Below are 24298 nucleotides of genomic sequence, written 5' to 3'. Positions count from 1 at the left end.
TCACAAGACGTAAAAAGAATAGCCGTTAGCATCATTTGTGTATATGTTAGGTATACAATTCTATTCTTCGATTCGACAAAAAGCCCCGGTTTGGGAATGTGACGTTGGCCTATTAAAGTCAGATCAAATTAAGCAAGACAAATTATAGTATAGGATCAGCACAATGGCGAAACCAGCTTCTACCAACCCTCCTCACAGGAAAGGGTATTTGTCATATACGTTGTAATTGAAGCCACACATTCAATACATTGTCTTTATACTCTTGCGTCGTAGGTTAGAAATTTTCAAATAGATATAGAATTTTTTCAAAGTTCTAAATTCCTTTTTGGTCCACCATTTCGAAACTTGAGGCGTGTGATTCATTAACAAAGTGCAAGGTGCTAGGCAGCCAAAATATCTTCATGTTTGTTCTTGCTTAGACAATCTTCGTTCGCGAAGCCAAGCCGAGAGAGACATTTTTTGCAGAATACATTTTGACCGCTAGGAGAACATTGGCCGAGTACTTTCTAGGTAGAATACTATCAACAGAAGCTTTAGAGGGCCATGTCATGCTTGGTAACCCGTTTCAAACGGAACGCCTACAAATTCCATTCGACACAAGTTTATTTTTGACTGTCTCCCAGACATGCGCCTAAAGTCACTCGCCCCCAGATATGCAACAAACAATGACTTGGCTCAACAGTGCTTGAAACCACAGATAAGAAAAGGGCATTTAGTTTACACAAAAACTTGACGAGGACTCTGCTGTTTGTAGCTGGTTAACATGTACACCGAATCCTAACACACACAAGGTAAAGTTCAAGATGCACTACCATTCCTGGTAGTCCCTACCAGACTAACTATACTGGCTGTAAAGAGAATAATTTGCCAGAGAGGTTTGCCCACCTGTGGTAGCCATCCTTACCTGTACAGTTATTAGAATTGCTACCCCTACATCTAACTCACTGTTCTAGTCGATTATTCACCCTATGTTTGCCGAAATTACCATCCATAACTCCTTAAGAAGGCCTGATGGAGGCTAGGTGCTAGCCACCACAGCAGGCGTCTTGGCTCCCTAACCGTCTTTGTGTGTCTTCGTTCTCAGACAGAGGACTATCTTAAAGATTCCGTTGACCAACTCCTGTGTGTGTGTTCCACTCCCCACTGAACAAATACTGTCCACATACACTCCAGGTGACAACAATTTACGACAGGAATGATCTTTTAAACTTCTCAACTCCACAAGACAACCCTTTCACAGACTCTTAACGACAAATGCTTCAAAAACACCAGTTTGCTTTTCACATTACAAACCCATGTGCAAAGAAATTTATATGTGGTCCTTAAAGCACATTACGTAATCAAGAAGTGTGAGCAATTTATAATCATTCCTCCCCGTAAGAAATTCCTCGCAACCAATGACGTGATCGACCTTTGCCCTGCCTTCTGTAACGGTGTGTTAAAAGTCCATATCGCCCGATTTCACAAGAAGCCGACCAAAATGTCGTCCTACAGATCCCTTTGCTGTCTAATACTGACGATATCGCTCCACAGAACGCAAGGTGAGTTCAATGTTTAAGGTATGTTTTGTAGAAGTCTCTGTTTCTGTGTGCTTTGGTCACCTAGTACGCAACAGGTGTATTTGGGTGGCCGGAAATGTGAAGACCTTTTCATTACAGAACTTTTCTCAAATGAAAGAGGAAGTCGGGACCATCGTATTCTTTTCCTATAGCTGTGTTTTATTTGTACAAATGTACTTTTTTGCTCAGTATCACCATAAGTAAAGTGAGTGATATCAAATAATCAACAAGTAGGTGTGGTAAGTTTTCGATATGTCATGTCCAGAACAATAATCACGTTCTAAAGGGAAGTACGGTTTACGGTTTACAATTGACCAAACATTTTAGTATTCAAAAGTATCAGGGCTCTCCAGGACATTCATAGTTTCAATACAAAGAATGTGGTTCGATGAAGAGATAGTAGACTTTAGGAGGACAGCTTGCAGAGTAAACAATTAATTCTTGGCGGTTCTGTATTTGCTAAACGCTTATTCGTCCTTTTGAAAAGACAGGTATGACATTGAGCAATCGTGATTTCGATGTCAAAATGAACTACTAAACAATTATCCTTCCAAAGCTGAAACCTTTACTGAGTGTAATACAATGAATGTAAAGTAAGACATAAAGACTACTATTGACAGCTTGGGATGCACACACACACAGTGTAACCACGCATGGCCTGAAGTGTGCAACGGTCGGAACTTGTTCAACACGTTTCTTATTTCAGTCTCAGGTTACGCATTCCCCACACTGAGCTATGCTGTCTCCAGTCAACCATAGTAAAGACACGAATTGAACAACTCGTGAAGAGTAGGGCAGTTTGTTTAAGGGAAAATCCGATAAAGGACTGTCATACCAGACTTGGGTTGCACAAATTCAAAATGGCGGCCTCCGTGTGGGTCGCGTTTATCATTGCAGTTTGAAGGTCAAATTTTAGCTTAGATTCATTTTTCAGGAACTTAATGACTAAGTTTTAGATCAAAAACATTATCCCATACCTTTACCTGTATACAAGAAACTAAGACGTAGTGAGGACTTCCAATGGTTTAGTAGCATCAGTTGAATAGTTTGTCACTTTACATTTTTAAGGATTTCTTTTTTTTTGGGGGGGGGGGGGCGGATATATTTCTTTCAGTAACTAAACTCAAATGACTCCTTTCCCGAATTACGGAATACACATACCATGGCATGTTATAAAAAAATCTAATTTTCAGTGGTGAATTTGAACTTGAATTATAAATCAAAATAGTGGAAACCTAGATACCTGCGTAATATCCATCGAAACTCTCAACACAAATGCTTCAGAAAAGTTATGCTCTACATCGATGATAAATGATAGAATACATTTTGTACGTGTTGGAATGGTAAAAATGATATGAAAAACAAAATATGACTATCTAAAAGATTGTATGTAAATTGTACAATAGACAAAAGCAATGGCATTTAATGGATGTTTTCCTCTTCCTTTGTGAAATTATTAATGATTAAACATTGAATTAAAGCGTTGTTTTGACATTCTTCTACGGTTACATCTCGTGACTCATTGTAGTAACATTTCTTACCAATGACGTATGTTCACCGACCTGGCAACTTCACAAAACATAGACAACACTCTACTATAATGGCTTTAAGAAATGGCCTGTATAAGTGCAATTTGTTGTACCTACTTTTACGCAACTTATATTTTCTAGTCTGCGCTGCAAATTGTAATGTCTCCTTATGTATCCTTCATTCAAGGACCTGAGTGGGATCCACTAGTATAATATAAAAAATGGAAAAAAATTAAGCTCGTATTCTGTTGACTACGTGTACATATCACGTGTACATGATGAGGTTGCTTTACAAATGCATTACAACATATCTGTGAAACTGGAACACTGGATCATTGAACAATATAAATTCTGAAAGTGGGTGGCAGTTGATAAAGTAAACATGACTAGGGATTTCCTATAATCATCAATTTTCAGTAAATATATTCTGCAATCTTCATCTATAGTCATACAAAATTAACTCATCGGAACCAAAAATGCCACGAATAGAAATTTCAAGCCCCCTTTCCTTCCTCTTTTGATGAATACCGCATAAAAGAACGGAATACAATATGTGTCTATATAACGCACACACAGAGTAAATCGCTTTGTGATGTGTTGATGTGCTGTGGCTCTGAAGAAGATCTCAATGATTGAGTCGTTCGACATATTTGCTGACATGAGGACATAAAATATTGAATCTTCAGAATATCTAAGAATATCTAATCTATTACACGCATTCCATGGCCATGAACATCTAGACCTTTAAAAGTTCAGCTGACCTCAGCCGGTAAAAATGTGTGCCACGCTAAGGCTACCTGTTATTTATTAACCTTTACAGCACATAATACCGACTCAACACCACACAGACGTGGCACAAGGTAAATATTTGGCGACGCGCGTCCGTTAGTTGGGCTGCCAGCTAGGACACTTCAGTCTAGAACCTTAACTTCAAGCTAAGATCATTTCGGTAGCCTCTACCAGGCTCCACAGGTAGCTAGAAAAATTGGACAAACAAGAATGAAAACACGCCAGAGGAGTTAGATGGCCGACTGGTACAAACTGTAACCTGTAACCTAGAAGTACAAGCTGTAACGCCTGAGACAAACTGTAACTTACTCCTCGGCCATCTAACATCTCTGGCGTGTTTTCTGTCTTATTTGACCAATTTCTACTATTTTCCAGCGAGCTGGTGGAGACTACCAATTTTGCATCATCGGTCATCTTTTAGTTCGCTTCCTCTTCAATACAATACTAGAAATATCTACTAACGTTGTGATAGCACACGTAAAGCACTAGAATGAGACAGATCCTTGCATCTGCTTGGAGGTCACATCCAACAGATACAGACGACAGGGATTGGAATCTGCCGTTAGTTTGCTTGTTTGGATCAACATATTTCAAACAAACGCAGTTGGAAAGGCAAAATAAGCAGCGACATCATGCCGTAACGTCTGACACTAAGTGTGTGCGGTGACTCAAGCAAGGAAACAAAACGGATAACAACAAGACAGTGTCTGATTTCAAACAGGAAAACGAAGAGGTTGTTCAAAGGATGTGCGTGATATTAGTCAGGTCTAATGTAAACAACGATTTCTCGGCGGTTCGTCGCCGACAAAACGTCCTCAAACAAGATGACGTACCACATCTGGTCCAGTCGGGGTTTGTTGCTTTATCCACTTCCACTGTCTGATCCTTACACAGTCCGACTGTGTATGAATCATAATCTCCAAGCAAATCCTACAATGGCATAAGATAGTACCAACTGGCTAAGGAGTGTAGTCAGCCAAAATGTTTCCATTTGCCCCGGTAGCGAAACACACTCCTAGGTCTGCTTCACTCCTCTGCCAGCTTTTAATACTATCTCATGCTACCGTAGGATCTTCTTGGAGACAGTGACAGCCTCCTTAAGTTTAGTCCTTGGCAATAAGCAAACATTTCAAACCTAGACAGGTGAACTCTTCAGCACACTGACGTGCAAAATATCACAACAGGAAGTAGACTATGATGTTTTACATCCCATTTCCACTAGAAGCTGCGGCCAGCGACTGAGCTACCAAAGATTTGACAGATAGTTCAACAGATCTCATTTATGAAGAACGTACTTTCTTGCGTTTTGTGCGTTTTGTTGTCTTTTGAAATCGTTCTTTTACATCGTACATCATATTCTAATCATAAAATCAAGCGTCACACAATTGTGACTTTTGGTCGCCTTTGAAATTTGGTCACTTGGAGAGCCTTACCAAAAAGAATGCGGTATCTTCTAGACAAACAATGCTATACAGAAAAAGAAGTCTTGCAAATACAATGTGTTCGAAGCACACTATGCCACTATATTTTGTATTGCGTAATGATGTTAGATACGTTCACTAGTGTGGGTAGTTTACACATTAGTAATACATGTGTTATTTGCTATACATTGTACGTGATGCAATCGTTGTGCAATAAACTTTGACTTGATGTGACTTTATGGCAAGTCAAGCGACACATTTATGACATGGATAAAAATGTCAAGCACTACCTGAATATGTTAGGCAAATGTACATGCTTCGCTTTTGTATGCTGTATCAAGGAGGTTAAAATATCCTTTTTTTAACCTCCTTAGTTGTATATTGTTTGCTTACGGGTATGTTTTGATTGTGCAAACGCTACAACTAGTCAATTAGTATATAGAAAGATAAAGATAGTACATAGTCTATTACGAAGTCAAATCCACGATACGATTAGTAAGGCTATGATAGAGCCAACGGTTATGAATGACAATCGCGCTATGATACTCTCCAAGCAGAGGTTCGGCGAGCACGATCGAAAATACCTCAAAAACAGCCGAATCCCTGCTTGGAGAGTAGAGCCATGGCAACATTCTACCGTCGCAAGCAGTTGTTTTTGAATCGACAAAACCAACAAGGAGGTTATAAGGAGAAGGACTTGGTTCAACATAGCTTCCTTGATCACAGCTATCCCAAGAACTGTCCACAATCAATTGCTGTCGCAGGGTCTTTGTATGTGCGCTATAACTTTTGATACCTTTTTTAATTCCATAGTATCACTTCTCGCAGTGATCAATTATGTATTTCCAACGTACACTTTTCAGCAGCCAATCCAGAAATAGTCGTTCCGAACGTAGTGATAGAAGCAGAAGAGGGCAGTACCGCAGAACTTGTGTGGAACTACACGGACATTCCAGACGTGATTCTAGAACGTTGGGTGAGGGCCGAGACTGGCGCCCCGGTAGCCTTGCGCAATCCTAATGGGGAAACCAAGATATTTCTGGTGAGTATCGGTGTGTCTACTGTGTGTTAAGATATTTCTGGTGAGTATCAGTGTGTCTACTGTGTGTTAAGATGTTTCTGGTGAGTATCGGTGTGTCTACTGTGTGTTAAGATGTTTCTGGTGAGTATCAGTGTGTCTACTCTGTGTTAAGATATTTCTGGTGAGTATCGGTGTGTCTACTCTGTGTTAAGATATTTCTGGTGAGTATCAGTGTGTCTACTGTGTGTTGTTGACATTATTCACGGTTTGTGAATGTCAGGTTTGTGTAAATACTTAATACCACTTCTGTAGGTAAATGTTAACGAGTACAACAGCGAATATGTAGATACTGCAATCTAGATAAGTTAGAAAATGGACATCATCTTGTAGTAGAATGCAATTTGTACAAGAAAGAGAGAGCTGAACTCTATAGACTGATAGAACCCATGTACAGGGTACAAAGTATGGCTGGGACACGGTTTTCAGGTGAAAAATACGCGCAACCCTCTGTCGATCTTAAATATGGCCGACCTTCCAACGATACGCTTCCATGGATAATGTGACAGGGGTATAACTACAGCAACTACAGTGCCACTGCCACTACCCTTACAGCCTTAAAAAAGACTATGGAGCTGCCATTATCCTTACCCATTATTCTTAACAATATATATGTATATTGCATGTTCATGCCAGGAGGCTAATTGCAGGTACAAACAACACGTATAATAACTACATTCTATGACTATATTGCGCTACATTATACATTGTACATTATACTCGTTTTGTTGGGTTTAACTTCTTTTTAGGCAGTGGAAGACGAGTTTACCCACTTCTTTTATAATGTGTGGGGTCTTTGATTTTGATAATAGGAATGATTTCTCATTGTCACTGATCGTTAGAAAGTAAGCCTGTATTTTGGATACACCCATAGACAGTTGGTTTCTTATCATTATTATTATTATCATTATTCTTCACAATAACGTCAATCTCTCCTCTCCAGGACCGTGCAGAACTCTTTGGTACAGTCTCCATCAGAATCCGTGACCTGACAAAAGATGACACCGGCTTCTACGAGCTGCACACCATCTACGCCGACGGCAAGTTGGCCAGCAGGGCAGTGGAGCTGATCGTGGCATGTGAGTACAAAACTTTCCAGTAGAATTCATTTCAACGTAAAACTAGATATACCAGTATATCCAGTTTAACGTCGTTGAATAGCCCCAAATACCAGTCAGTTTGTGGGCTATTTTTTCATTGCAACATAACATGACGTAGTGACGACACATTCAAGCCCCTTAAGACTGATAGGATGATGTTTATAGACTAGTTGAAGCTAGTTAAAGACATTATTGAAGCAAATGGAATCTGTCAACCTGTTTGGACATACGTGTACAATAATATTTAGGAATTTGGGGCCGTAAACTGCAGAGAAGAAGACCCTTTACTGTACTGAAGTATCATAAGATTGTCTATGTCAGTAACAAAACTTTCCAGTCTGTTGTTGTTGTTTATTTATTTGTTTGTTTATTTGTTTGTTGTGTACAGACGGTCCGTCCTCGATGGATATCGTAGTTCACCCATACCCGAGTTATGAAGGCAACAACATCAACCTGACGTGCTACGCAGACAGCCGGCCGCCATCTAATTACACCTGGGAGCGGGAAACCGGGGACCTACCGACCGATAGGTAATGCTATCGGTCTTGAGTACTAGGAACGAAAAAAGGCATTCTGAATAACAATCAAAACATCAGAAACTTCCACATAAGAACGAACAAATTCGTTATTTTCTAACATTCGGGCTTTGTGTTTCGCCAAGAAAGTTATGGGAGCTCATTGGTGTCACTAATGGGCTCATAGAGACAGTAACACTTGTATATCATTGTGTGTAGTTTGATGGTGAGGAAAATAGCCTGTTATGATGACAAAATGTTTATTTCTTCCGTTTGTTCTGCAGAATGACGTTTGACCCCCACACTGGCGTGCTGAGTATCCGGAACGCCACACGGGAAGACGTGGACAAGTACAAGTGCACAGCGGGGAACGGCGTGGGGTACTCTGTCAGAGAATTCACAGATCTAGAGCTCTGGTGTAAGTTGATGTTCCATAATACATAGCTAATAGCATAATACATAATAACAACAACAACATAGCTCAAATATACCGTTGTTGGTAGTTGGATTTGAGGAAGTTTGGTATAGTTTTGAATAGTTTCGTAGGTACAGGATAACAGAGTTCTTTGTACACAACAAAATGTTTGTGTTTCGATGACCATCTATGCTCTTCCTCAGAGCAATGCTAACTACTACCTACCGCAGTAAAGTGCCGTAACGTGATTGACTATGCGTGTAGAACAGGTTACTATCGCCCTGACAAAGTTGAAAGACGGCCACCGTACTGTCAGTCAGCATACAAGTAAAGGAATACTTTGTTGCATGTACAAAGAACATTGTTATCCAATTTGTGCAGGATCTAGTACCTTGTACAACAGGGGATGATAGTACATGTACATCTATAGCGTTACCTACCTGTACAGCTCAGTTTACAGTGTCGGCATATGTGTTTGCCTGGTTCCAAGGACGCCCTGTCATGAAATATATTTGTACCGCCATCTTGGATTCGTCATAATTCGCGATGATAGTCGGGTAATTTGATCGCAAAGCAGATGTTCAGGAAAGATGCTAACTCTTTAGCAATGCCTCAGGGGCGGAGTTGTTATTCTAATTGCCCGGCTTCTCTGCTGGTCATTCACCCCAGAGAAAACGTTACATCTGTTTGGAGACTATGCGTTAACTATTCAACTATGGATTCTACAAACACAGATGAGTCTTCATTTTTAATGGAGATAAAGTTTTGGGTTTGACTGTCTGTCTGTTTCCGGATTTTCTTTAGTCAGCATAACTCAAGAACCTCTGGATTATTCCGAAGATATTTGGTCTGTGGGTAGATGTTGGATGTCAATTTTCGTCCCCCTGGTATGTGACCTTGGTACTGCAGACCAACTTTTGACCTGGACGTGTCCAATATGGTCTTGTTCTAACAGTTTGTACATCATCCATCCCCCAGACTCCCCACGCAGCACGAGTCTGCAGGCGGACCCTGGCTGGGCGTGGCGGGAGGGAGACACGGTGACGCTGCGGTGCACCACCGACGCCTTCCCGCCGGCAACCTTCACCTGGCGCCGCGAGGACGACGGCATCATACCTGAGGAGCCCAGGGTAGAGGTACGGTAATCTGTGTTAAAACAATCTCTCGCTAGATGGGGTTAATGACCCCCTTCTCCTAGTCCTAGTTGATGGCAACTGTAGGGTCGGCCGCTAGGAGAGCGATTTTAGTCAGGCTACAGGTACTCTAAATCTGTTTATAATAGTTACATATTATAAATCTAAAAAAAAGGGGAGTGAAGGGGAGGGAGATGAATTGTGGGTATGTGGATTGTGAATTCGAAGTTTCGATACTTGCACCAATGTAAGCAAGGGCTAATGTGCGGCGGCGCCCCCTGTTGGTCGTTCTATAAACTGCAAATCATAACTTTGTTCTGGAAACGATCGAATGATTCATCCCACAATCTCATCTAGAAATTGTTTTCAATGGTTCAAAGCTTCATAGTGGGGTCTGTGCGCACGCGCCAACTGCGGCACCCCTTATCAATGCTAGTAGTGCCGTTTTGTAAGTTAAGGATTAGTTAATGATATGCGTTTGACAATACTAACAGTCAACTTGATTCCTTCTTTAGCAAAACAGGTTGGCGGGAACGTTAATATTCAACGGGATAGAGAAGAGTGACGTAGGGACATACGTGTGTGAAGCGGCGAACGGGATTGGTCAACTGGACAGCGCCAAGTTCGTCATTGACCAAGTCTTGGAACGTACGTATCTATAGCCTAGGTACCATCCGGATAATAATTCGCTCCGACGTTTATTATACACTATATACAGTCGCTTCTCTGCCATTCCGTCTGGGAACCTTGACATTTCTAATCATAACGCCTGGAATCGTCCAAATTTTGGACGAGGGCTCTGATTGGTCCGTACACATCAGCGAATTAAAAGGAATGGGTTCAAGCGCTAGCTCGAACAGGCAGAAGCGAAGATAGGAGCGATCTACTATCCGGATGGTACCCAAGCTAACGTACCTACCTTGGGGACGCCAATCTTTTCACAAACAAATTCCATCCAGATGTCGCTTCCATGCTATTTCCCAAAGCTGTAATCTCATCATTTTGCTTTTTTTTCCTCATGCTATCTTTGGTGATCAAGCTTTTACTATCGCCTCGCTCTTCTTTTATGAACTAGAAACAAAGTTTGAGTTTGTCAAGCAGAATATTGCTCTAAATAAACGCGCTTTCAATGAGGCAAAATAATGAACCCAAACAACATGAGACGCTGTCTCGTAAATTTGAAATCTAATTTTGCTCTGTGAGCTCTGCACAAAATACTTGCCAACGTTTTGGTCTAATTGTTCATTTGGATTTACCATTGTTGAGCAATGGAATGGAAACCCATTGGAGACTTTCTTTACCTGTACAAGTTACATGAACTATTCCCCCACTTTGTACTGTAGCATTGCCTGGTGTCGTTGACAACATGGGCCAGAGCGGGACAGGTCAGTGACAGAGTCCCTCCACTTGTCGAAACCGAAAAAGGGATTTTAGTATTTGACACAAGAACAGGAAGATGCGATGACCATCCATACTTACGGACATTTCATTCTCAACCTTATTACCCTACACATTTCAGACTATGTCACTTTAAACTCGGAGTTTATTCTTAACACTTCCGTGTAACTTTCAAACACATTAAACTTCATTTTCTATTTTCTCCACGTCATTGTTGAAATATTCTAGCAACTCTGTATGAATGTCAATATTACAAATACATATGTTTAAGTTACTAGTCTTATCAGAAACATGATTTCGGAGAAACATGATAAGATTTTCAGAACATCTCTAGACATGAACTTTAATTATATATCATATTATATATCTCTATCATTTTCCCGATAGGAGACAATCCTGCGACCAGGGGAAACGTAGTTCAGCCGATTGGCGGTTCGACTCACGTGACTTCATCCATCCTCCTCTATCTGGCCGCCATGTTGTTCAGTCTCACCGTCTGTCGGCTCTGACTAGGGGCGGCCATAGTCTGATTTTGTTGCCGTCTAGCCAGTTGTTTTTTTTACCAATTTCTAGATTTATGTCGTGTTGGTAGCTATCAATCGACACAGTTGTGCGCCTAGGCAGTTCGACATTTATTTCACCACCTGGAAGTTTCGGCCCCTCACCATCAGGACCGTTCCGCACCATGCCTCGGACTGTTGCTATTATGAGATAACCAAAAGCTAGCTTCTCTTAGAATGTGCCAGTATAGAATATCTTTTCCCATATATACGCTTGTGTGATTAGAATTACCGTCTAGCTACTATTTACGACACATGTGCTTGTAACAAATGATACAACCCCCTATGTTGTCATTACGCACTGAATACTTTGTAATATTTACTAGTATAGTGTTGATTGTGGTTCAAAATAGATATTTTACGATAAATAACGTGCAAGTAAGTAGAAGATATAAAGAGCTTAGTGGCCTACATTGACAGGTTGTGTAATATATGAATTTCCGATGAAAATTCAGGTCTTGGAGATTGAAATGATAAGCCCATTCAAAGCAATATGTTCTATCAATAAATGATGTCTGTTAACCCTTATCCTAACCCTTGTCCTTCAATGTCTGAAAAATCTTGTTCTTCAATGTCCAAAAAAAATAGTGGTACATGTAGGTAAACTGCCAATAGGAAGTTTGCAACGGAGTATTTTAATCATTTTCCTTTTCAATGAAGCAGGCAACTTTGGAACTAAACAACGGATATAGGTTCACCTGCGGATAAAGGTATCAGCGATACAGAAGACTAACATTTAAAACCAATTAACAATATCTCTTTCTACGAAGAACAATCACGACATTCTTTATTTGGCATTTATGCTTATGAATTGGCCTGACCCTACATCTGCTTGGATTAAAGGAATTTACGTTTGACCCGTGCTGTCCACCCCTGTACCCCAGTACCAATGGAATCGTCTCAGGTAAACCTTTCCCTTTGATGAGCTCTATTGTCCACCTGTCACGCTCGACAGCCATTGTGTGTCTATAGGAACAGGAAAACACGTCATGTAGTCTGCTAGCACCATGAGTGCTGTAGTGGACAAGTCTTGCCTGGAAAACGGACAGAACTTTGGCTTCGAATTCGAAGGTTAGTAGTCATTTCCTGTGATCCCAAGATGAATTTGATGCAATATTTCTACACCAAATACGATATTCAGTAGAATCAATATTGTAACAATTACTAGTATACATAACGTCTTACATGTTATGTATGAACCACACACTCATGTTACAAACGAAAATCTTTTGGGGCTGTCAGCAACTATTGTATGCGTGTTATTCAGTAATAGAATCTCTGGTCAAAAGCTGTGTCATTTAATGCTAACACTAAATGGTTTTGAGGACTTAAGTAAATTGGCAGAGGCGTGACCCATGTGCATTTGTTGGTAGCAACGTAACGTCAACAACCTGTACTGTAATCCTTCACCGAATTATCGACCTCTAGTCTATGTGCCTTCTGCCGACTTGTCACTGTCGTTTTCTTCAAATTCAAGGCTCAGGGTCGAAGAACAAGGGACGTGCCATGCAGAATATAAAGTGTGTTGTCGTTGGAGATGGGTGAGTTTTAATATCTGTTTATCATTCAGCAAAAACACAGATACATACGATGATACTGTAGTAAACATTGCCGACTAAGCCCTAGAAACTAACATGGCGGCTTGAGACCGCATCCATACGTAACAAAGGATGAACACATCGCCACTGTGCTGTAATCTTTGCTTCGCAGTTCGCACCAAAGCTAGACTTTTAAATGAAAAAAAATATAATAAGATCAAACCCCGTCTCTTGTTCGCGATTAAATCTGACATTAAAGTTCACAGAAAAGATTGATACCATAGATATGTAGCAAAGGGGGTGCGACAATGTACACACCCTGTGATTATCAAAAAAGATCGCAAAGATGTTTATAAGAATAAAAATTTCTTCACGTCGATGGTAGAAAGATAACTAAGACGATTGGCCTTGGTCGAACAATAGAGTTTAATTTGCTTTGTATGTGCGTCTGAATGATTAAGTGGTTCTTACAAGTTTGAGTATAATAAACACCCAGGCTTGCCCTTTTTGTTTGATATTTTTCGGCTATAATAAATATTTCAGCCACAATAGTCTCCAAAACAAGTTTTGCTGAGCCATCTGAATAACACGTAGTAAATGAAATGTGGAAAAGTGATCAGAATGATTGACAATATAGGCGTCCTTCCAAGAAAGAAGTACTAGTATTTTCTTGCCCTTCTTTTTGGCGACGCCTCAGGGGCTGGAGCATTACGATCGCGTTGAAAGAATATCAAACATTGCATGAATGCATTTCCTAGAGAATTGGTTTGAGGTAGCCTTCGGTTGTATATTATTATGTTATTGTTACCATTACTTTCCCGTTGCCCCCCTTAATTCATAAATGAAAGACCTTTATTGTATATTCATGCCTCGACGGGCTAGGTACATGTCACTGATAAAAGACATATGTAGAAAAGCAATAAGATACAATTTGACTTTTTGAAGGTGCTAAGCTAACAGGATGGTCAACATCTTCTCGCTTCTTTGTACAAGTGTATATATAGGGACAGATAATGTTTGATATACAGGGTTTATCTAGGCGCACCAAAAATAAAATTTCACCCTTCTCACTATGGGCAGCCCTTTCCTACACACTCGATAAATTGTAATATCTTTGACTATGTTTTCAACTTTATCAAAATGACCAGAAGAGTTAATTAATCTGATTTGAAATTGATTGGCAATGCCAACCTTGTATGCGCTCTAGCCCGTTTTTGTTGTTAGTATTTTTGTTATTCTTATGTTGCGTAATGACTTAGTTTATGTTCATGTCATCTTAAGTTATACGTTTCGTTATAATCTCAATTTTGTTACTTTTGATCGTCATTGTATGTAATACACAGAGCAGAAGACCTCCATAAGCTCATTGTGAGCTTCTTGTCCCATGCTCAGAAAATGAATGCGAATAAGATAAATAAAAATAGAATTTTATCTGTTCCATTAAGATGTTCAAAGTATGGGAATCTTTAATGTTGATGTTTTCTCGTCACAGTGCCGTTGGTAAGACGTGCCTCCTGATCAGCTACACGGCAAACGAGTTCCCCATGGAGTACGTCCCGACCGTGTTCGACAACTACAGCGCTAACGTCATGGTGGACGGCGCGCCCGTGTGCCTCGGACTGTGGGACACCGCCGGACAGGAGGACTACGACAGACTCAGACCGCTGTCTTACCCTAACACGGTAGGTTCATTCCAAGTCACCGAGAGGGTTTTTTTATACGCCGATGAAGGTTAGACAGTTAAGTTCAGTTCATCCTCGTTGTACAAGGTTCACGGATTATGCTGCTCCAGATAGTCTGTGTTTACACATTCTCTTGCTAGCTGAGGTTAATGACCCACAGGGTCGCAATTGTAGGGCCATACCATTAGGAGCATTATTTAAGTCAAGCTACAGTTCCAGACATGTCTGTCTAGCATGACGGCCAGCATGTTGCGGTCTTTTAGTCTAACTTTTTCCTCCAGCACTTTCATAATTGTGTGTTGGACATCCAGGTAATAAGATATGCCAAATAACAATAACAAGCAACTGGATATGATTTTGGAAACGGTCAGAAGTTTTGATAACAAGGGTTTCTTATAAAGTATTTGATTTATCATGAGATTGAACTAATTGAACAACTAAAAATGAACATTTAGACATTTTTGAGCAAATAGGAATGATGTATTCGACGTTAGAAAAGTTCTTCCCGTTGTATCAAATTGTATTCTGCTACTGTTTTGATTTAGTGTAAAATTTTGTTCCATTTCTTTACAGGACATTTTTCTGGTCTGCTTTTCTGTTAACAGTCATACGTCGCTTTCAAACGTTGAAGCGAGGGTAAGTTACGTTTTGAATGTTTATACAGTACTTCGAAATTCGATAAAATCTCCAAGAGGTCCAATTGCATGACACAGGCTTCACCTGCCTCGTTTTGGTGCATGACCCCGAAAATCCAAGATGGCCACCACATCTGCCAATGACTTTTATTCATGTTTTATCCAAGAAAATTACGGTGAAAATACTAAAAATGATGACAAATAGACAGTAGCCCAAGCTTAAACGACTTTTTGACAATTTATCGGCATGTTTTTATGTACATTATATATTCTTCTGAAATTCTCTTCTTTAAAATATGCACACTTATATCAAATATATGTTATCTTAGATATGATCAGAAGGTCACTGCGTTGGCCTTCAAAATTGGTGTCCCCACCGGGATCGGAGAGGTCGTTGTGCTACACTTAATCCACGCGATTTTTCTCCATGTTTGTGTCTCTATACGACTATATCACGCCACGTGAAAACAGTCTGTGTATTGCTGTATGTTTTGCTCCAGTGGAAGCCGGAATTATCGAGGCACGAACCTGAAGTTCCCATTCTTCTGGTGGGGACAAAGAGCGACCTCCGGGATGACGAAAATTCAAAAGAGACCATGGTCACGCAGGATGAAGCAATGGCAATGGCGAAGGGAATAGACGGTAAAAAATTATCGAAAAATGCTATTTTTGCTAACCACCTTCGCAGACATCTAAAATCACTGGCTTTTATTTGATGGGGGGGGGGGGGCGGTAGCTGACTCGATTATTTCAGTATTATCTCTTATAAGAGCTATACAGACTTCATAGAGCTTCATAGTTTAGGTGGCTACATGATCTCTCGATGTTCGAAAATGCTTGAGGTACGGTTCAATAATACAAGACGATGCATCCGTCCATATCTTGGTAGATGATAGTAGCGCTCTGGAATTAGTATAGATTCACTGAAGTACTAATAGCTTCTCTGAAACACTAATAGTTTCGCTTGAATACTAATAGCTTCACGGAAATACTACATGAAAAAAAAGCGTCCGCTTTCATGTTTGGGTCCCTATGATGTCATGTGAAAACGCCTTATGGCACTACGCCAATAAGCAGTTACTGAAGCAAAGTACTAATATGATTTTGGAATCATATGATATCCGGTTGCTTGAGTAACTGCCTTTTGGCGTATCTTATTGCCTGGATGTCTAACCTTCATTGACATGCCTTATGGGATTAGTCTTTTCAAATCATGTACGTTTCATTTCCTTTCTTTTTGTTTTAACAGCTGTCCAGTACGCAGAATGTTCGGCTTTGACTCAAGCCGGTTTGAAGGACGTTTTCGACAGTGCCATCCGTGTGGTCCTACAAAAAACAGCGGACAGACGGCGGGCAAAGAAGAGTAGTTCTCCACTATGTAGCGTTCTGTAACCCATTCACCAATCAGTGTACTGCCAGAGAACTTATCAACCAATCAGCGTACTGTCAGAGAACTTAATAACCAATCAGCGTACTGTCAGAGAACTCATTCACCAATCAACAGTACACACAAATGGGACGAGGGGACATTGGGGATAACTTCAATCTAGCTTTAACGTTATTTGTTTACTTGGCAGAAGCTTCAGTTGTAAATAGGTCCATGGTAATTTTGTTAATACAATTGCAAGTGACACAGTACATATAAATCTTGGTAAGGGAAAATCTTCTTTTTTTTAGTTTCTTCTTTTATCGTATGATCTAATCAATGATTTACCACTTGTCAACGAAGCCCAGTGCAATAGCATTTGTTATTTATACACATGTATAGACTTTTGAAGATATTACACAAGCAATATAGTGTTAAAAGTATAGCCTGTGTTGAGATAGTGTCTCACTCAATATTGGACTTGGACAGAAGCAATGTAACGTAATGACCAGTACATTATTAACACGTTCAGGAAAATTTCGCTTCCTCTGTTAGCAAAAACTCTGCTTTTGGTAGTAAACAAAAGGCATGTAGTATGATGTACATATATTCTTCCTATGAAAATATGATGTCACGGTAAGTGGTATACGGCATTTTGTTACACATGTGTTCTTCATTACGACTTGTATGTATTGTATGTATGTATTATAATCATTTGTGATGATTCTGGCTGCTCGGCTGAGGAACTGCCCAAGGCTATGGAGGATAGGAAAGGATGGAGGAAGAGAGTCATGGCCGTCCGTGCAACCAGCACGCCCGGATGATGATGATGATGTATGTATGTATGTATGTATGTATGTATGTATGTATGTATGTATGTATGTATGTATGTTTGTATGTATAGTTGAAATTAGCCCCATAGAGTAGGACATGAATGTACAATATATATGTATAATGAATTACATAATTCCTTCACTCACTCGATAAACTTTGCATTAATAACAATGTGACAACGAGACCAGCAGACCATTGTGCAACAGAAGAAAATATTTAAATTTTAATTTCCAAGTACAGATTGCATAATAGATTGTAAATCTATCATGCGAATGCCTTTAACGTTTCTATACTACAGTTATATATAAGGAAGGTTTAAAAGCGCAAAGAGCCAATCTTGTTACCAGCACAACGATATTGCTAGGCATTTTTCGGGCGATTACAAGTCGATGGGGTGACGGCTCTTTCGGTAACGGCGAACGGCGAGGGCTGTTCCAACGAGCGCAATCACCCCCACCGCTGCAGCCATGGCGGCGGCTCCGAAGAGGAAGCTGTTGGGCTTGGCGCTCTTCACAGGCACCTCTACCGACAGGAGCACTTCTGTAACATTGAAAAATAGACATTCATTACAAACAAAGAGATTTACGCAGGATACTCCAAGGGGAGTTACAACCATTTTTGAAACGATGCCGCCATTCAACACATGTAGCCCCCTATTGCAAAGCGACCAAATCAACAAACGAGAAACTTACATCCCTTGACCTATGTCACCGCTTGATGCAGAACTTCATATAGACGAATGAATTTCTTTTCTAGAACAATCGTAGAATGGAACTCCTAACCAGCAGAGAGCAGCCTTCAGGTAGAAGATGGCCCATCTTAATTAACTACTTTCCAATCACGACAAAACTGCCAATGTCAGGTATTATCCTCCCATGCGTTGCCTTCCTCTTTCTCTCTTGACGATCGATCATTTTTATGACCTAAAACAACAGATTGGCTTTGACGAAACGAGTGAAGAAATTAATGTTATTATTTACCGTCGTCAGAAGTCGGAGCCGCAAAAACGAAGGTTGCTCCGGCAACATGAACTTAGCGGAACTGTAGCCCCTCAACCTGAGGGTGTCCGCCTACCTAAAAGAAACTCCGGTACCATACCTTGGGAGTTAGGGGCTTCCCGGCGTGCCTTGGGCGCAGATCTCGCACAGGTGTCCGCGCAAGGGCTGTTGGGAGATGAGGCATTGCAGACCAGCACGTAACAGTGGAGGTAGTGCTGGCGGGTGGAAAAATACAACATGCAGATAAAACGTCATAAAAATATATCAATGGTTTGTACTATACTAAGTTCAATATTCTTCAGGAATATGAGTCAGCTGCTGACATGTCTTTAATGTTTTCCTATTGGATACTAGTATTTACCTTTTTTTCCGACGATCTCGAGGTGTTTATATACACCCTATTTTGACAAACGAATCTCTCACTCTCTCTGTTTGTCTCTGACTCTCTCTTGCTCTGTCTCCGTCTCCCTCTCTCTCTGTCTCGGCTCTGCCTCTGTCTGTCTGTCTGTCTGTCTCTCTCTCTCTCTTTCTCTCTCTCTTTCTCTCTCTCTCTCTCTCTGTGCATGTGTTCTGCCTCTTATTGGGTATCAAAAAAATCGCCATGACAACTACACACAATGCAGAAATGGCTTTACAATATCCACATACCGGCGAGCCAGCAGCGGAGAGGAACTGGAAGGCCTTCATGCTGAACCGTTCCACCGCCGGGGATGGGGAGGGCAGCTGGACCACATTACCGTCCGTAGGACACCTGAAATAAGTAATAAGGACACAAGTTAATGATTGAAAGGTACTGTTTTACGCCTCGTATGATAAAGAGCATGGCGCATTTCTTGACAAGGAAATGAACTTGAAATAAATACTAATGCTATACAAAAACATTCCATGTCCGTGGTACGCCTGGCCGAAACAAGTAACAGGGATACCAATCAGCGATTCGCACGTACAAGTGTAAGGACCAAATCCCACCGCTGCTACCAAATGTAGCGAGTGGCCTAGCTCAGGTCCCACCACACATGGGGTCCTGGCCCATCTGGTCCCAATGCACAAGTGCTGTATATGTATTCCACAAAAATCCTCCTCATTGCTTGTTCTGATAACAAACCGTAATTTGTGCTGCAGTACAGCGGAAAGTCGCCTGGGGACCCCAATTCTACTAATTTCTTCCATAGGGCAATACATAACCACGCACTAAATTTCAACAAAGGCCAGCCAAAGCTTTTTTAGTTAAGTTGGTCAACCACATATAACTCTACCGAAATTACTACAAGAAACATTTTATTAATCGTACAATAATGATATCATCCATAGCAGGCTCTCTGGGGCCTTTCCCCGTCTTTTGTTGTTCATTTCTTTTTGTACTAGGTCGCTTGACCATTGTCCCCGTACAAAAAAGAAATGGACAGCAAAAGTGTATTATGAGCAAAAAAAAGACGGACAAAGGCACCAGAGAGCCTACTATGGGGGCTACAATAATGTACTTAGTTCGATTACTTGTTGTCGATGACGTAATACTGGGGATGGCTGGTGGGGTCGGTGGTGGTGGTGCCGTCGCAGCGCGTGGCCCTGATGCGCAGGTTCGAGTCCGACGACGTCAGACGAGTCTCCACGTAGAGGGTGTCTCCGATGGGGACGTTGACAGGGGACGCCAGTTCTGTCTGGTAAGCGCTAGACTGGTAGAATTTAATCTCGATGTCGTACTCGCCGAACGCGAATGGGTCGTACACCAACCGGCTCATGATTTTTCCCGCAAAAGGTTGGAACACCCCGGTCACCAACTTCTCACGAGACATGGCGCAGTGGAAGTCGAAGCTCCCGAACGTGATCTCGCTGCCGGCAATGTTGGCTTTCTCCTCCACAGCGTTGGAGTAAATGATGTAGTTTTCAGTCTCCTGTGGAAAAAAAAACATGACCCGAAAAAAATGAGATACATATTGAACTTTACCGGGATCAGGACGGCCAATGCTTTGGTCATAATTGGAAAAAGGAGCCCACCGGATATTTTCAACCAGTTGTCAACAGAGACGGGGGCCGATACCAACTGCCCGGAACCTTTGACGTGTTGCTGACGTCACTCTTTCGTTCGGGACATGCCATTTCCACTTGAGAAGGGCCAGAGGAGTGACCAACTTTTCTTTGTGTACGGAAATAGCATTTAGAAACCTTCACTACGGATCTTACCTGTCGCGTGGTTCCGCAGCCGCCCAGAGCTGTCTCGAACACCATGTGGGTGTCGTTGACGGTGGGGACGCAGGACGAGTCGAGCAGGTAGGTCTGGTCAGGGTTCAGGTTAGTTTCACTCCTTAGGATGACGACCTGTATGACGTCAGAGTTGCAGGTAACGGTCATGCCGGGAGCGGGCGTTGTTGGTTCAGGGGTTGTAGTTGTGGTTGTTGTTGGCATGGTGGTTGTAGGTTCGGGGGTTGTAGTTGTGGTTGTTGTTGTGGGTGCAGGGGTTGTAGTTGTGGTCGGTTCAGGGGTTGTATCAGCGTCGGTAGGTTTAGCCGTCTCAGGCTTAGCGGGAGCGGCGTCGGTGGCGGCGTCGGTGGCGGCGTCGGTGGCGGCGTCGGTAGCGGCATTGGTAGCGGCGTCGGTTGCTGGCGCGGCGTCAGTAGCGGCATTGGTAGCGGCGTCGGTGGCCGGCGCTGCGTCGGTAGGACCAGCGGTCTCAGGCGCAGCGGTGACCACGGCTTGGGTGGTCATGACAGGCGGGTTGCCCGTTGGTAGGGCGACTGTAACAGGATTTAGTGATGTTTGTCTGTTAGCTGGACTATTCAAAAGAAGTAGAGTTCAGCTGACAGCTAATGCTATGGTCACAATTTGAGCGGCCCCGCCGGATAGTTTTAGGGGCTATTTTTGTTTTACTTTTGGGAGTAACTACTAAGTAGCCCCATGTGGGACATTTTACGGTTACCTGGTTATTTGGGGGCTCAACCGGGTCCCGGGACTTCTTTAACACACAATTAAAATCAACCCAGGGCCCGGCGACAAACAGACGCCGTGACCTAATCGTTAACACATCGAGAGGTACCCCCACAGTTTATGGCTTTAGAGCCCGACCGGGGCTACATCCCCTAAAGATACCGGTGCAAATGCAACCGTAGCATTACTCAGGATGGTGCCTGTCACACAATCCCGACCATTAAAGACATGTTATGGTTGTATACCCAAGCATCTGCTTGGAGACTAGCCCCACCGGTCTCGTCAAAGACTCAAACAGAGTATGTGCAGGGAGCTTACCTATGCTGACGGTGACGTCATCGATAGCCACATGACACAGCGGGTCTGTGCCTCGGACGGTCTCGAACACAATCTGCCAAACAACAGAAACACGACGATATCATCAAACAAACATTCCACAACAAACAGTAGAATATAAGGTAGCCATGCTGATATGAGGCGAAGCATGTTCCTTTTTTTCAATTTTCATAGCCTGATCAAATGGCGCTTATATCATAAAAGACATTGAAATACGCAAAATGTCAGAATGAGATTCATGAGCATGATCTGTGCATATTTCTAGGTGAAACGTTACATCTTAAATTTTCCGTTGCTTAAAACATCCCGGTTGGGCCCGGGTTTGGAAATGTGACGTAGGCCTGAGGCTTAGGCCACATTTCCAAACCCGTGCCCGGACGGGCAGCTTTCGGGAGCGACAAGAACGATATGAAAGACATCAAAATACACAAAATGTCCAAATAGAACCCATGGGTATGCATGATATGTGTGCATTTTTAGGTATACATTTTGATTTTTCGTTTCTTTAAACATCCCGGTCGGGCCCCAGGTTGGCAATTGGGACCTAGGCCTTACCTGGTATGGTGCAAAGACATCGGGTGGATTGATGGGCAGGGTGCCGTGTTGCCAGAAGGGGTTGTCGAGGTCCTGCCTGTTCCAGACCTGGACCATCTGCCCGCCCTGCAGGATGTACACGGACAGGTCCAGGTCCCCGCCGTTCATGGTGTAGTAGAAGTCCAACACGGCGGTGCCCGTGATCATCGGGCCGACCAGCCTGGCTTCATCGCCCGGTAGGTTGTTCGCGCAGTCGGACTGGGCGTACCAACCGTGCCCGTGGCCTGGCAAGGATGGAAGTTTTCAATCAATCAATCAATCAATCAATCAATCAATCAATCAATCAATCAATCAATCAATCAATCAATCAATCAATCAATCAATCAATCAATCAATCAATCAAAATGGTTTGTTCATAATAAAGACAAGACACTTGCTACCAGAGGCAGAAGTACGGTCTTGCTGTACAGCACCACTGCGCTACAAATACAATAAAATCATCATACAACGTTATATATACACAATCGATTTGTTAACATTAACTTCCATTCTTATTGTTCAGCAGGGATGTCATGTATGGTATTGCACTTTGTTTGTAGCGTTCAGTTCAGGGTTTGAGTCTAGTTGGTCGCTGGTCCTTGCGACTCTCCCTGTGATATCCCCACGGGTTTGTGGTAGCCGGCCCCAGTGACGGAAGTCCGGTGACTGGAGAAGATTCTCAGCGAACGATTCGAAGCATTTTGTGGATTAGCAAAGATTGTGTGGCGTCGTGTGTAGCGTAACTTGTAGAGCGCAATTCATTCTTCAGCAATCTCTGGCGGCGCCTCTGTACATAGCTATGATATTTCTAGGATATTTTAAAATGCTGGCTTATACATATTCTATGTTTTTCATGTTTGTCTTGTTTCATATGGGCCGGTGAGCGCCTGAAGAAAGAAAAGAAAAGAAAGAAAGTACCTCCATCCGTGCCGTGCGAGTGGTCGCTCGCCGGACCACTGCCCTCCACCTGGACATGTCCGTGCCCGTGGCTGTTCCCATCGAAATCTTCCCATCTCATGGGCGCCAACGGGTCGTTGATGTAGCCACAGAACCCATGGTCAAAGTTGCAAAACTGTCCAGTCACTTTCAAAAACAAGAAACAACTGTAAGATCGGGATTCGAACCCGGACGCTAAACCACTACGCTAAAAGGCTGACATGGTCAGTTTAGCAGTCCTTGAACCCCACTGTTACACAACAGAAGACAGTCAACCTTAGCATGAAAGTTCATCTGTGTTGGTGAAAAACATTCACTTTACTTCCAACACTGGAATTAACACATGTGCCACTCTAAATGTTCGGACGAACTCCGTCGACCTTGTTTACAGAACGCTGGACAGTAAACCTACTAACGCTAGTTCACTTGTTGTAGGTATTTAGGGATATTTAGTCACCGACGGACGGTGGTTTCAAATTGTAACAAGTTTCAAAATATTGCAGTTTGAAACCACAGTCTGTCTATTTGATATCTCTAAATACCCTGTTCTTATATACAACGGGATGAAAGTGAACTAGCGTTACAAATGAAACATTAAAAACCTTATTATACGCATTGTTTCCAAAATATTGACCAAGGGCTAATTGCAACATGAAAAATAAGAAAAAGAATACGGACAGTACAATATAACAATGTAGACTAGTGGAACAAGTGACTAACCAGAGTCGCTACAAAATACTATAAGAGCGTTTTTACATACGATATGTATTTCATGACAATTTCAGGCCTGTCGCCCGGACTAGGTCCACTCTTTCTCGCGATCACCCTCCGAAAATGTAATCCTAAAATAAGAATGGATACTTAATACATCATTCAAATACCTGAGACTGCGAAAACAGTCACAGCGAGAAAGGCGATCTTCAAAACTCCCATCTCAAACTAATGTAGAGCTGTTTTCCGCAACACGCTTTGTACGCGACT

The 24298-nt window shown here is 42.0% G+C and overlaps 3 protein-coding genes across 3 annotated transcripts; 2 read left to right on the top strand and 1 right to left on the bottom strand.

Annotated features, from left to right (window-relative positions):
- The first annotated feature begins 1433 nt into the window (after positions 1-1433).
- Positions 1434-12025, top strand: LOC118432804 (lachesin-like). The gene is made up of 9 exons (XM_035844424.1): positions 1434-1541; positions 6162-6340; positions 7320-7455; positions 7865-8006; positions 8276-8409; positions 9385-9542; positions 10055-10187; positions 10883-10924; positions 11325-12025. The coding sequence occupies exons 1-9, from the start codon at positions 1481-1483 to the stop codon at positions 11444-11446; spliced, it is 1107 nt and encodes a 368-aa protein (XP_035700317.1). The 5' UTR covers positions 1434-1480; the 3' UTR covers positions 11447-12025.
- Positions 12026-12400: 375 nt separating this feature from the next.
- On the top strand, positions 12401-17677 carry LOC118403242 (ras-related protein ced-10-like). Its single transcript, XM_035801847.1, has 6 exons — positions 12401-12568; positions 12975-13038; positions 14528-14717; positions 15291-15353; positions 15853-15994; positions 16602-17677. Exons 1-6 carry the CDS (start codon positions 12505-12507, stop codon positions 16742-16744), a joined length of 666 nt encoding a protein of 221 aa, XP_035657740.1. The 5' UTR covers positions 12401-12504; the 3' UTR covers positions 16745-17677.
- Positions 17678-17742: 65 nt separating this feature from the next.
- On the bottom strand, positions 17743-24298 carry LOC118403241 (ZP domain-containing protein-like). The gene is made up of 9 exons (XM_035801846.1): positions 24199-24298; positions 23300-23464; positions 22364-22626; positions 21791-21863; positions 20732-21282; positions 20045-20442; positions 19199-19301; positions 18651-18765; positions 17743-18092 (listed from the first exon to the last, which is right to left on the bottom strand). The coding sequence occupies exons 1-9, from the start codon at positions 24248-24250 to the stop codon at positions 17932-17934; spliced, it is 1881 nt and encodes a 626-aa protein (XP_035657739.1). The 5' UTR covers positions 24251-24298; the 3' UTR covers positions 17743-17931.

Source organism: Branchiostoma floridae, chromosome 16, assembly GCF_000003815.2.
Source record: "Branchiostoma floridae strain S238N-H82 chromosome 16, Bfl_VNyyK, whole genome shotgun sequence".
In the NCBI taxonomy this organism is placed as follows: Eukaryota; Metazoa; Chordata; class Leptocardii; order Amphioxiformes; family Branchiostomatidae; genus Branchiostoma; species Branchiostoma floridae.
This window is presented reverse-complemented; position numbering and strand designations above follow the sequence as displayed.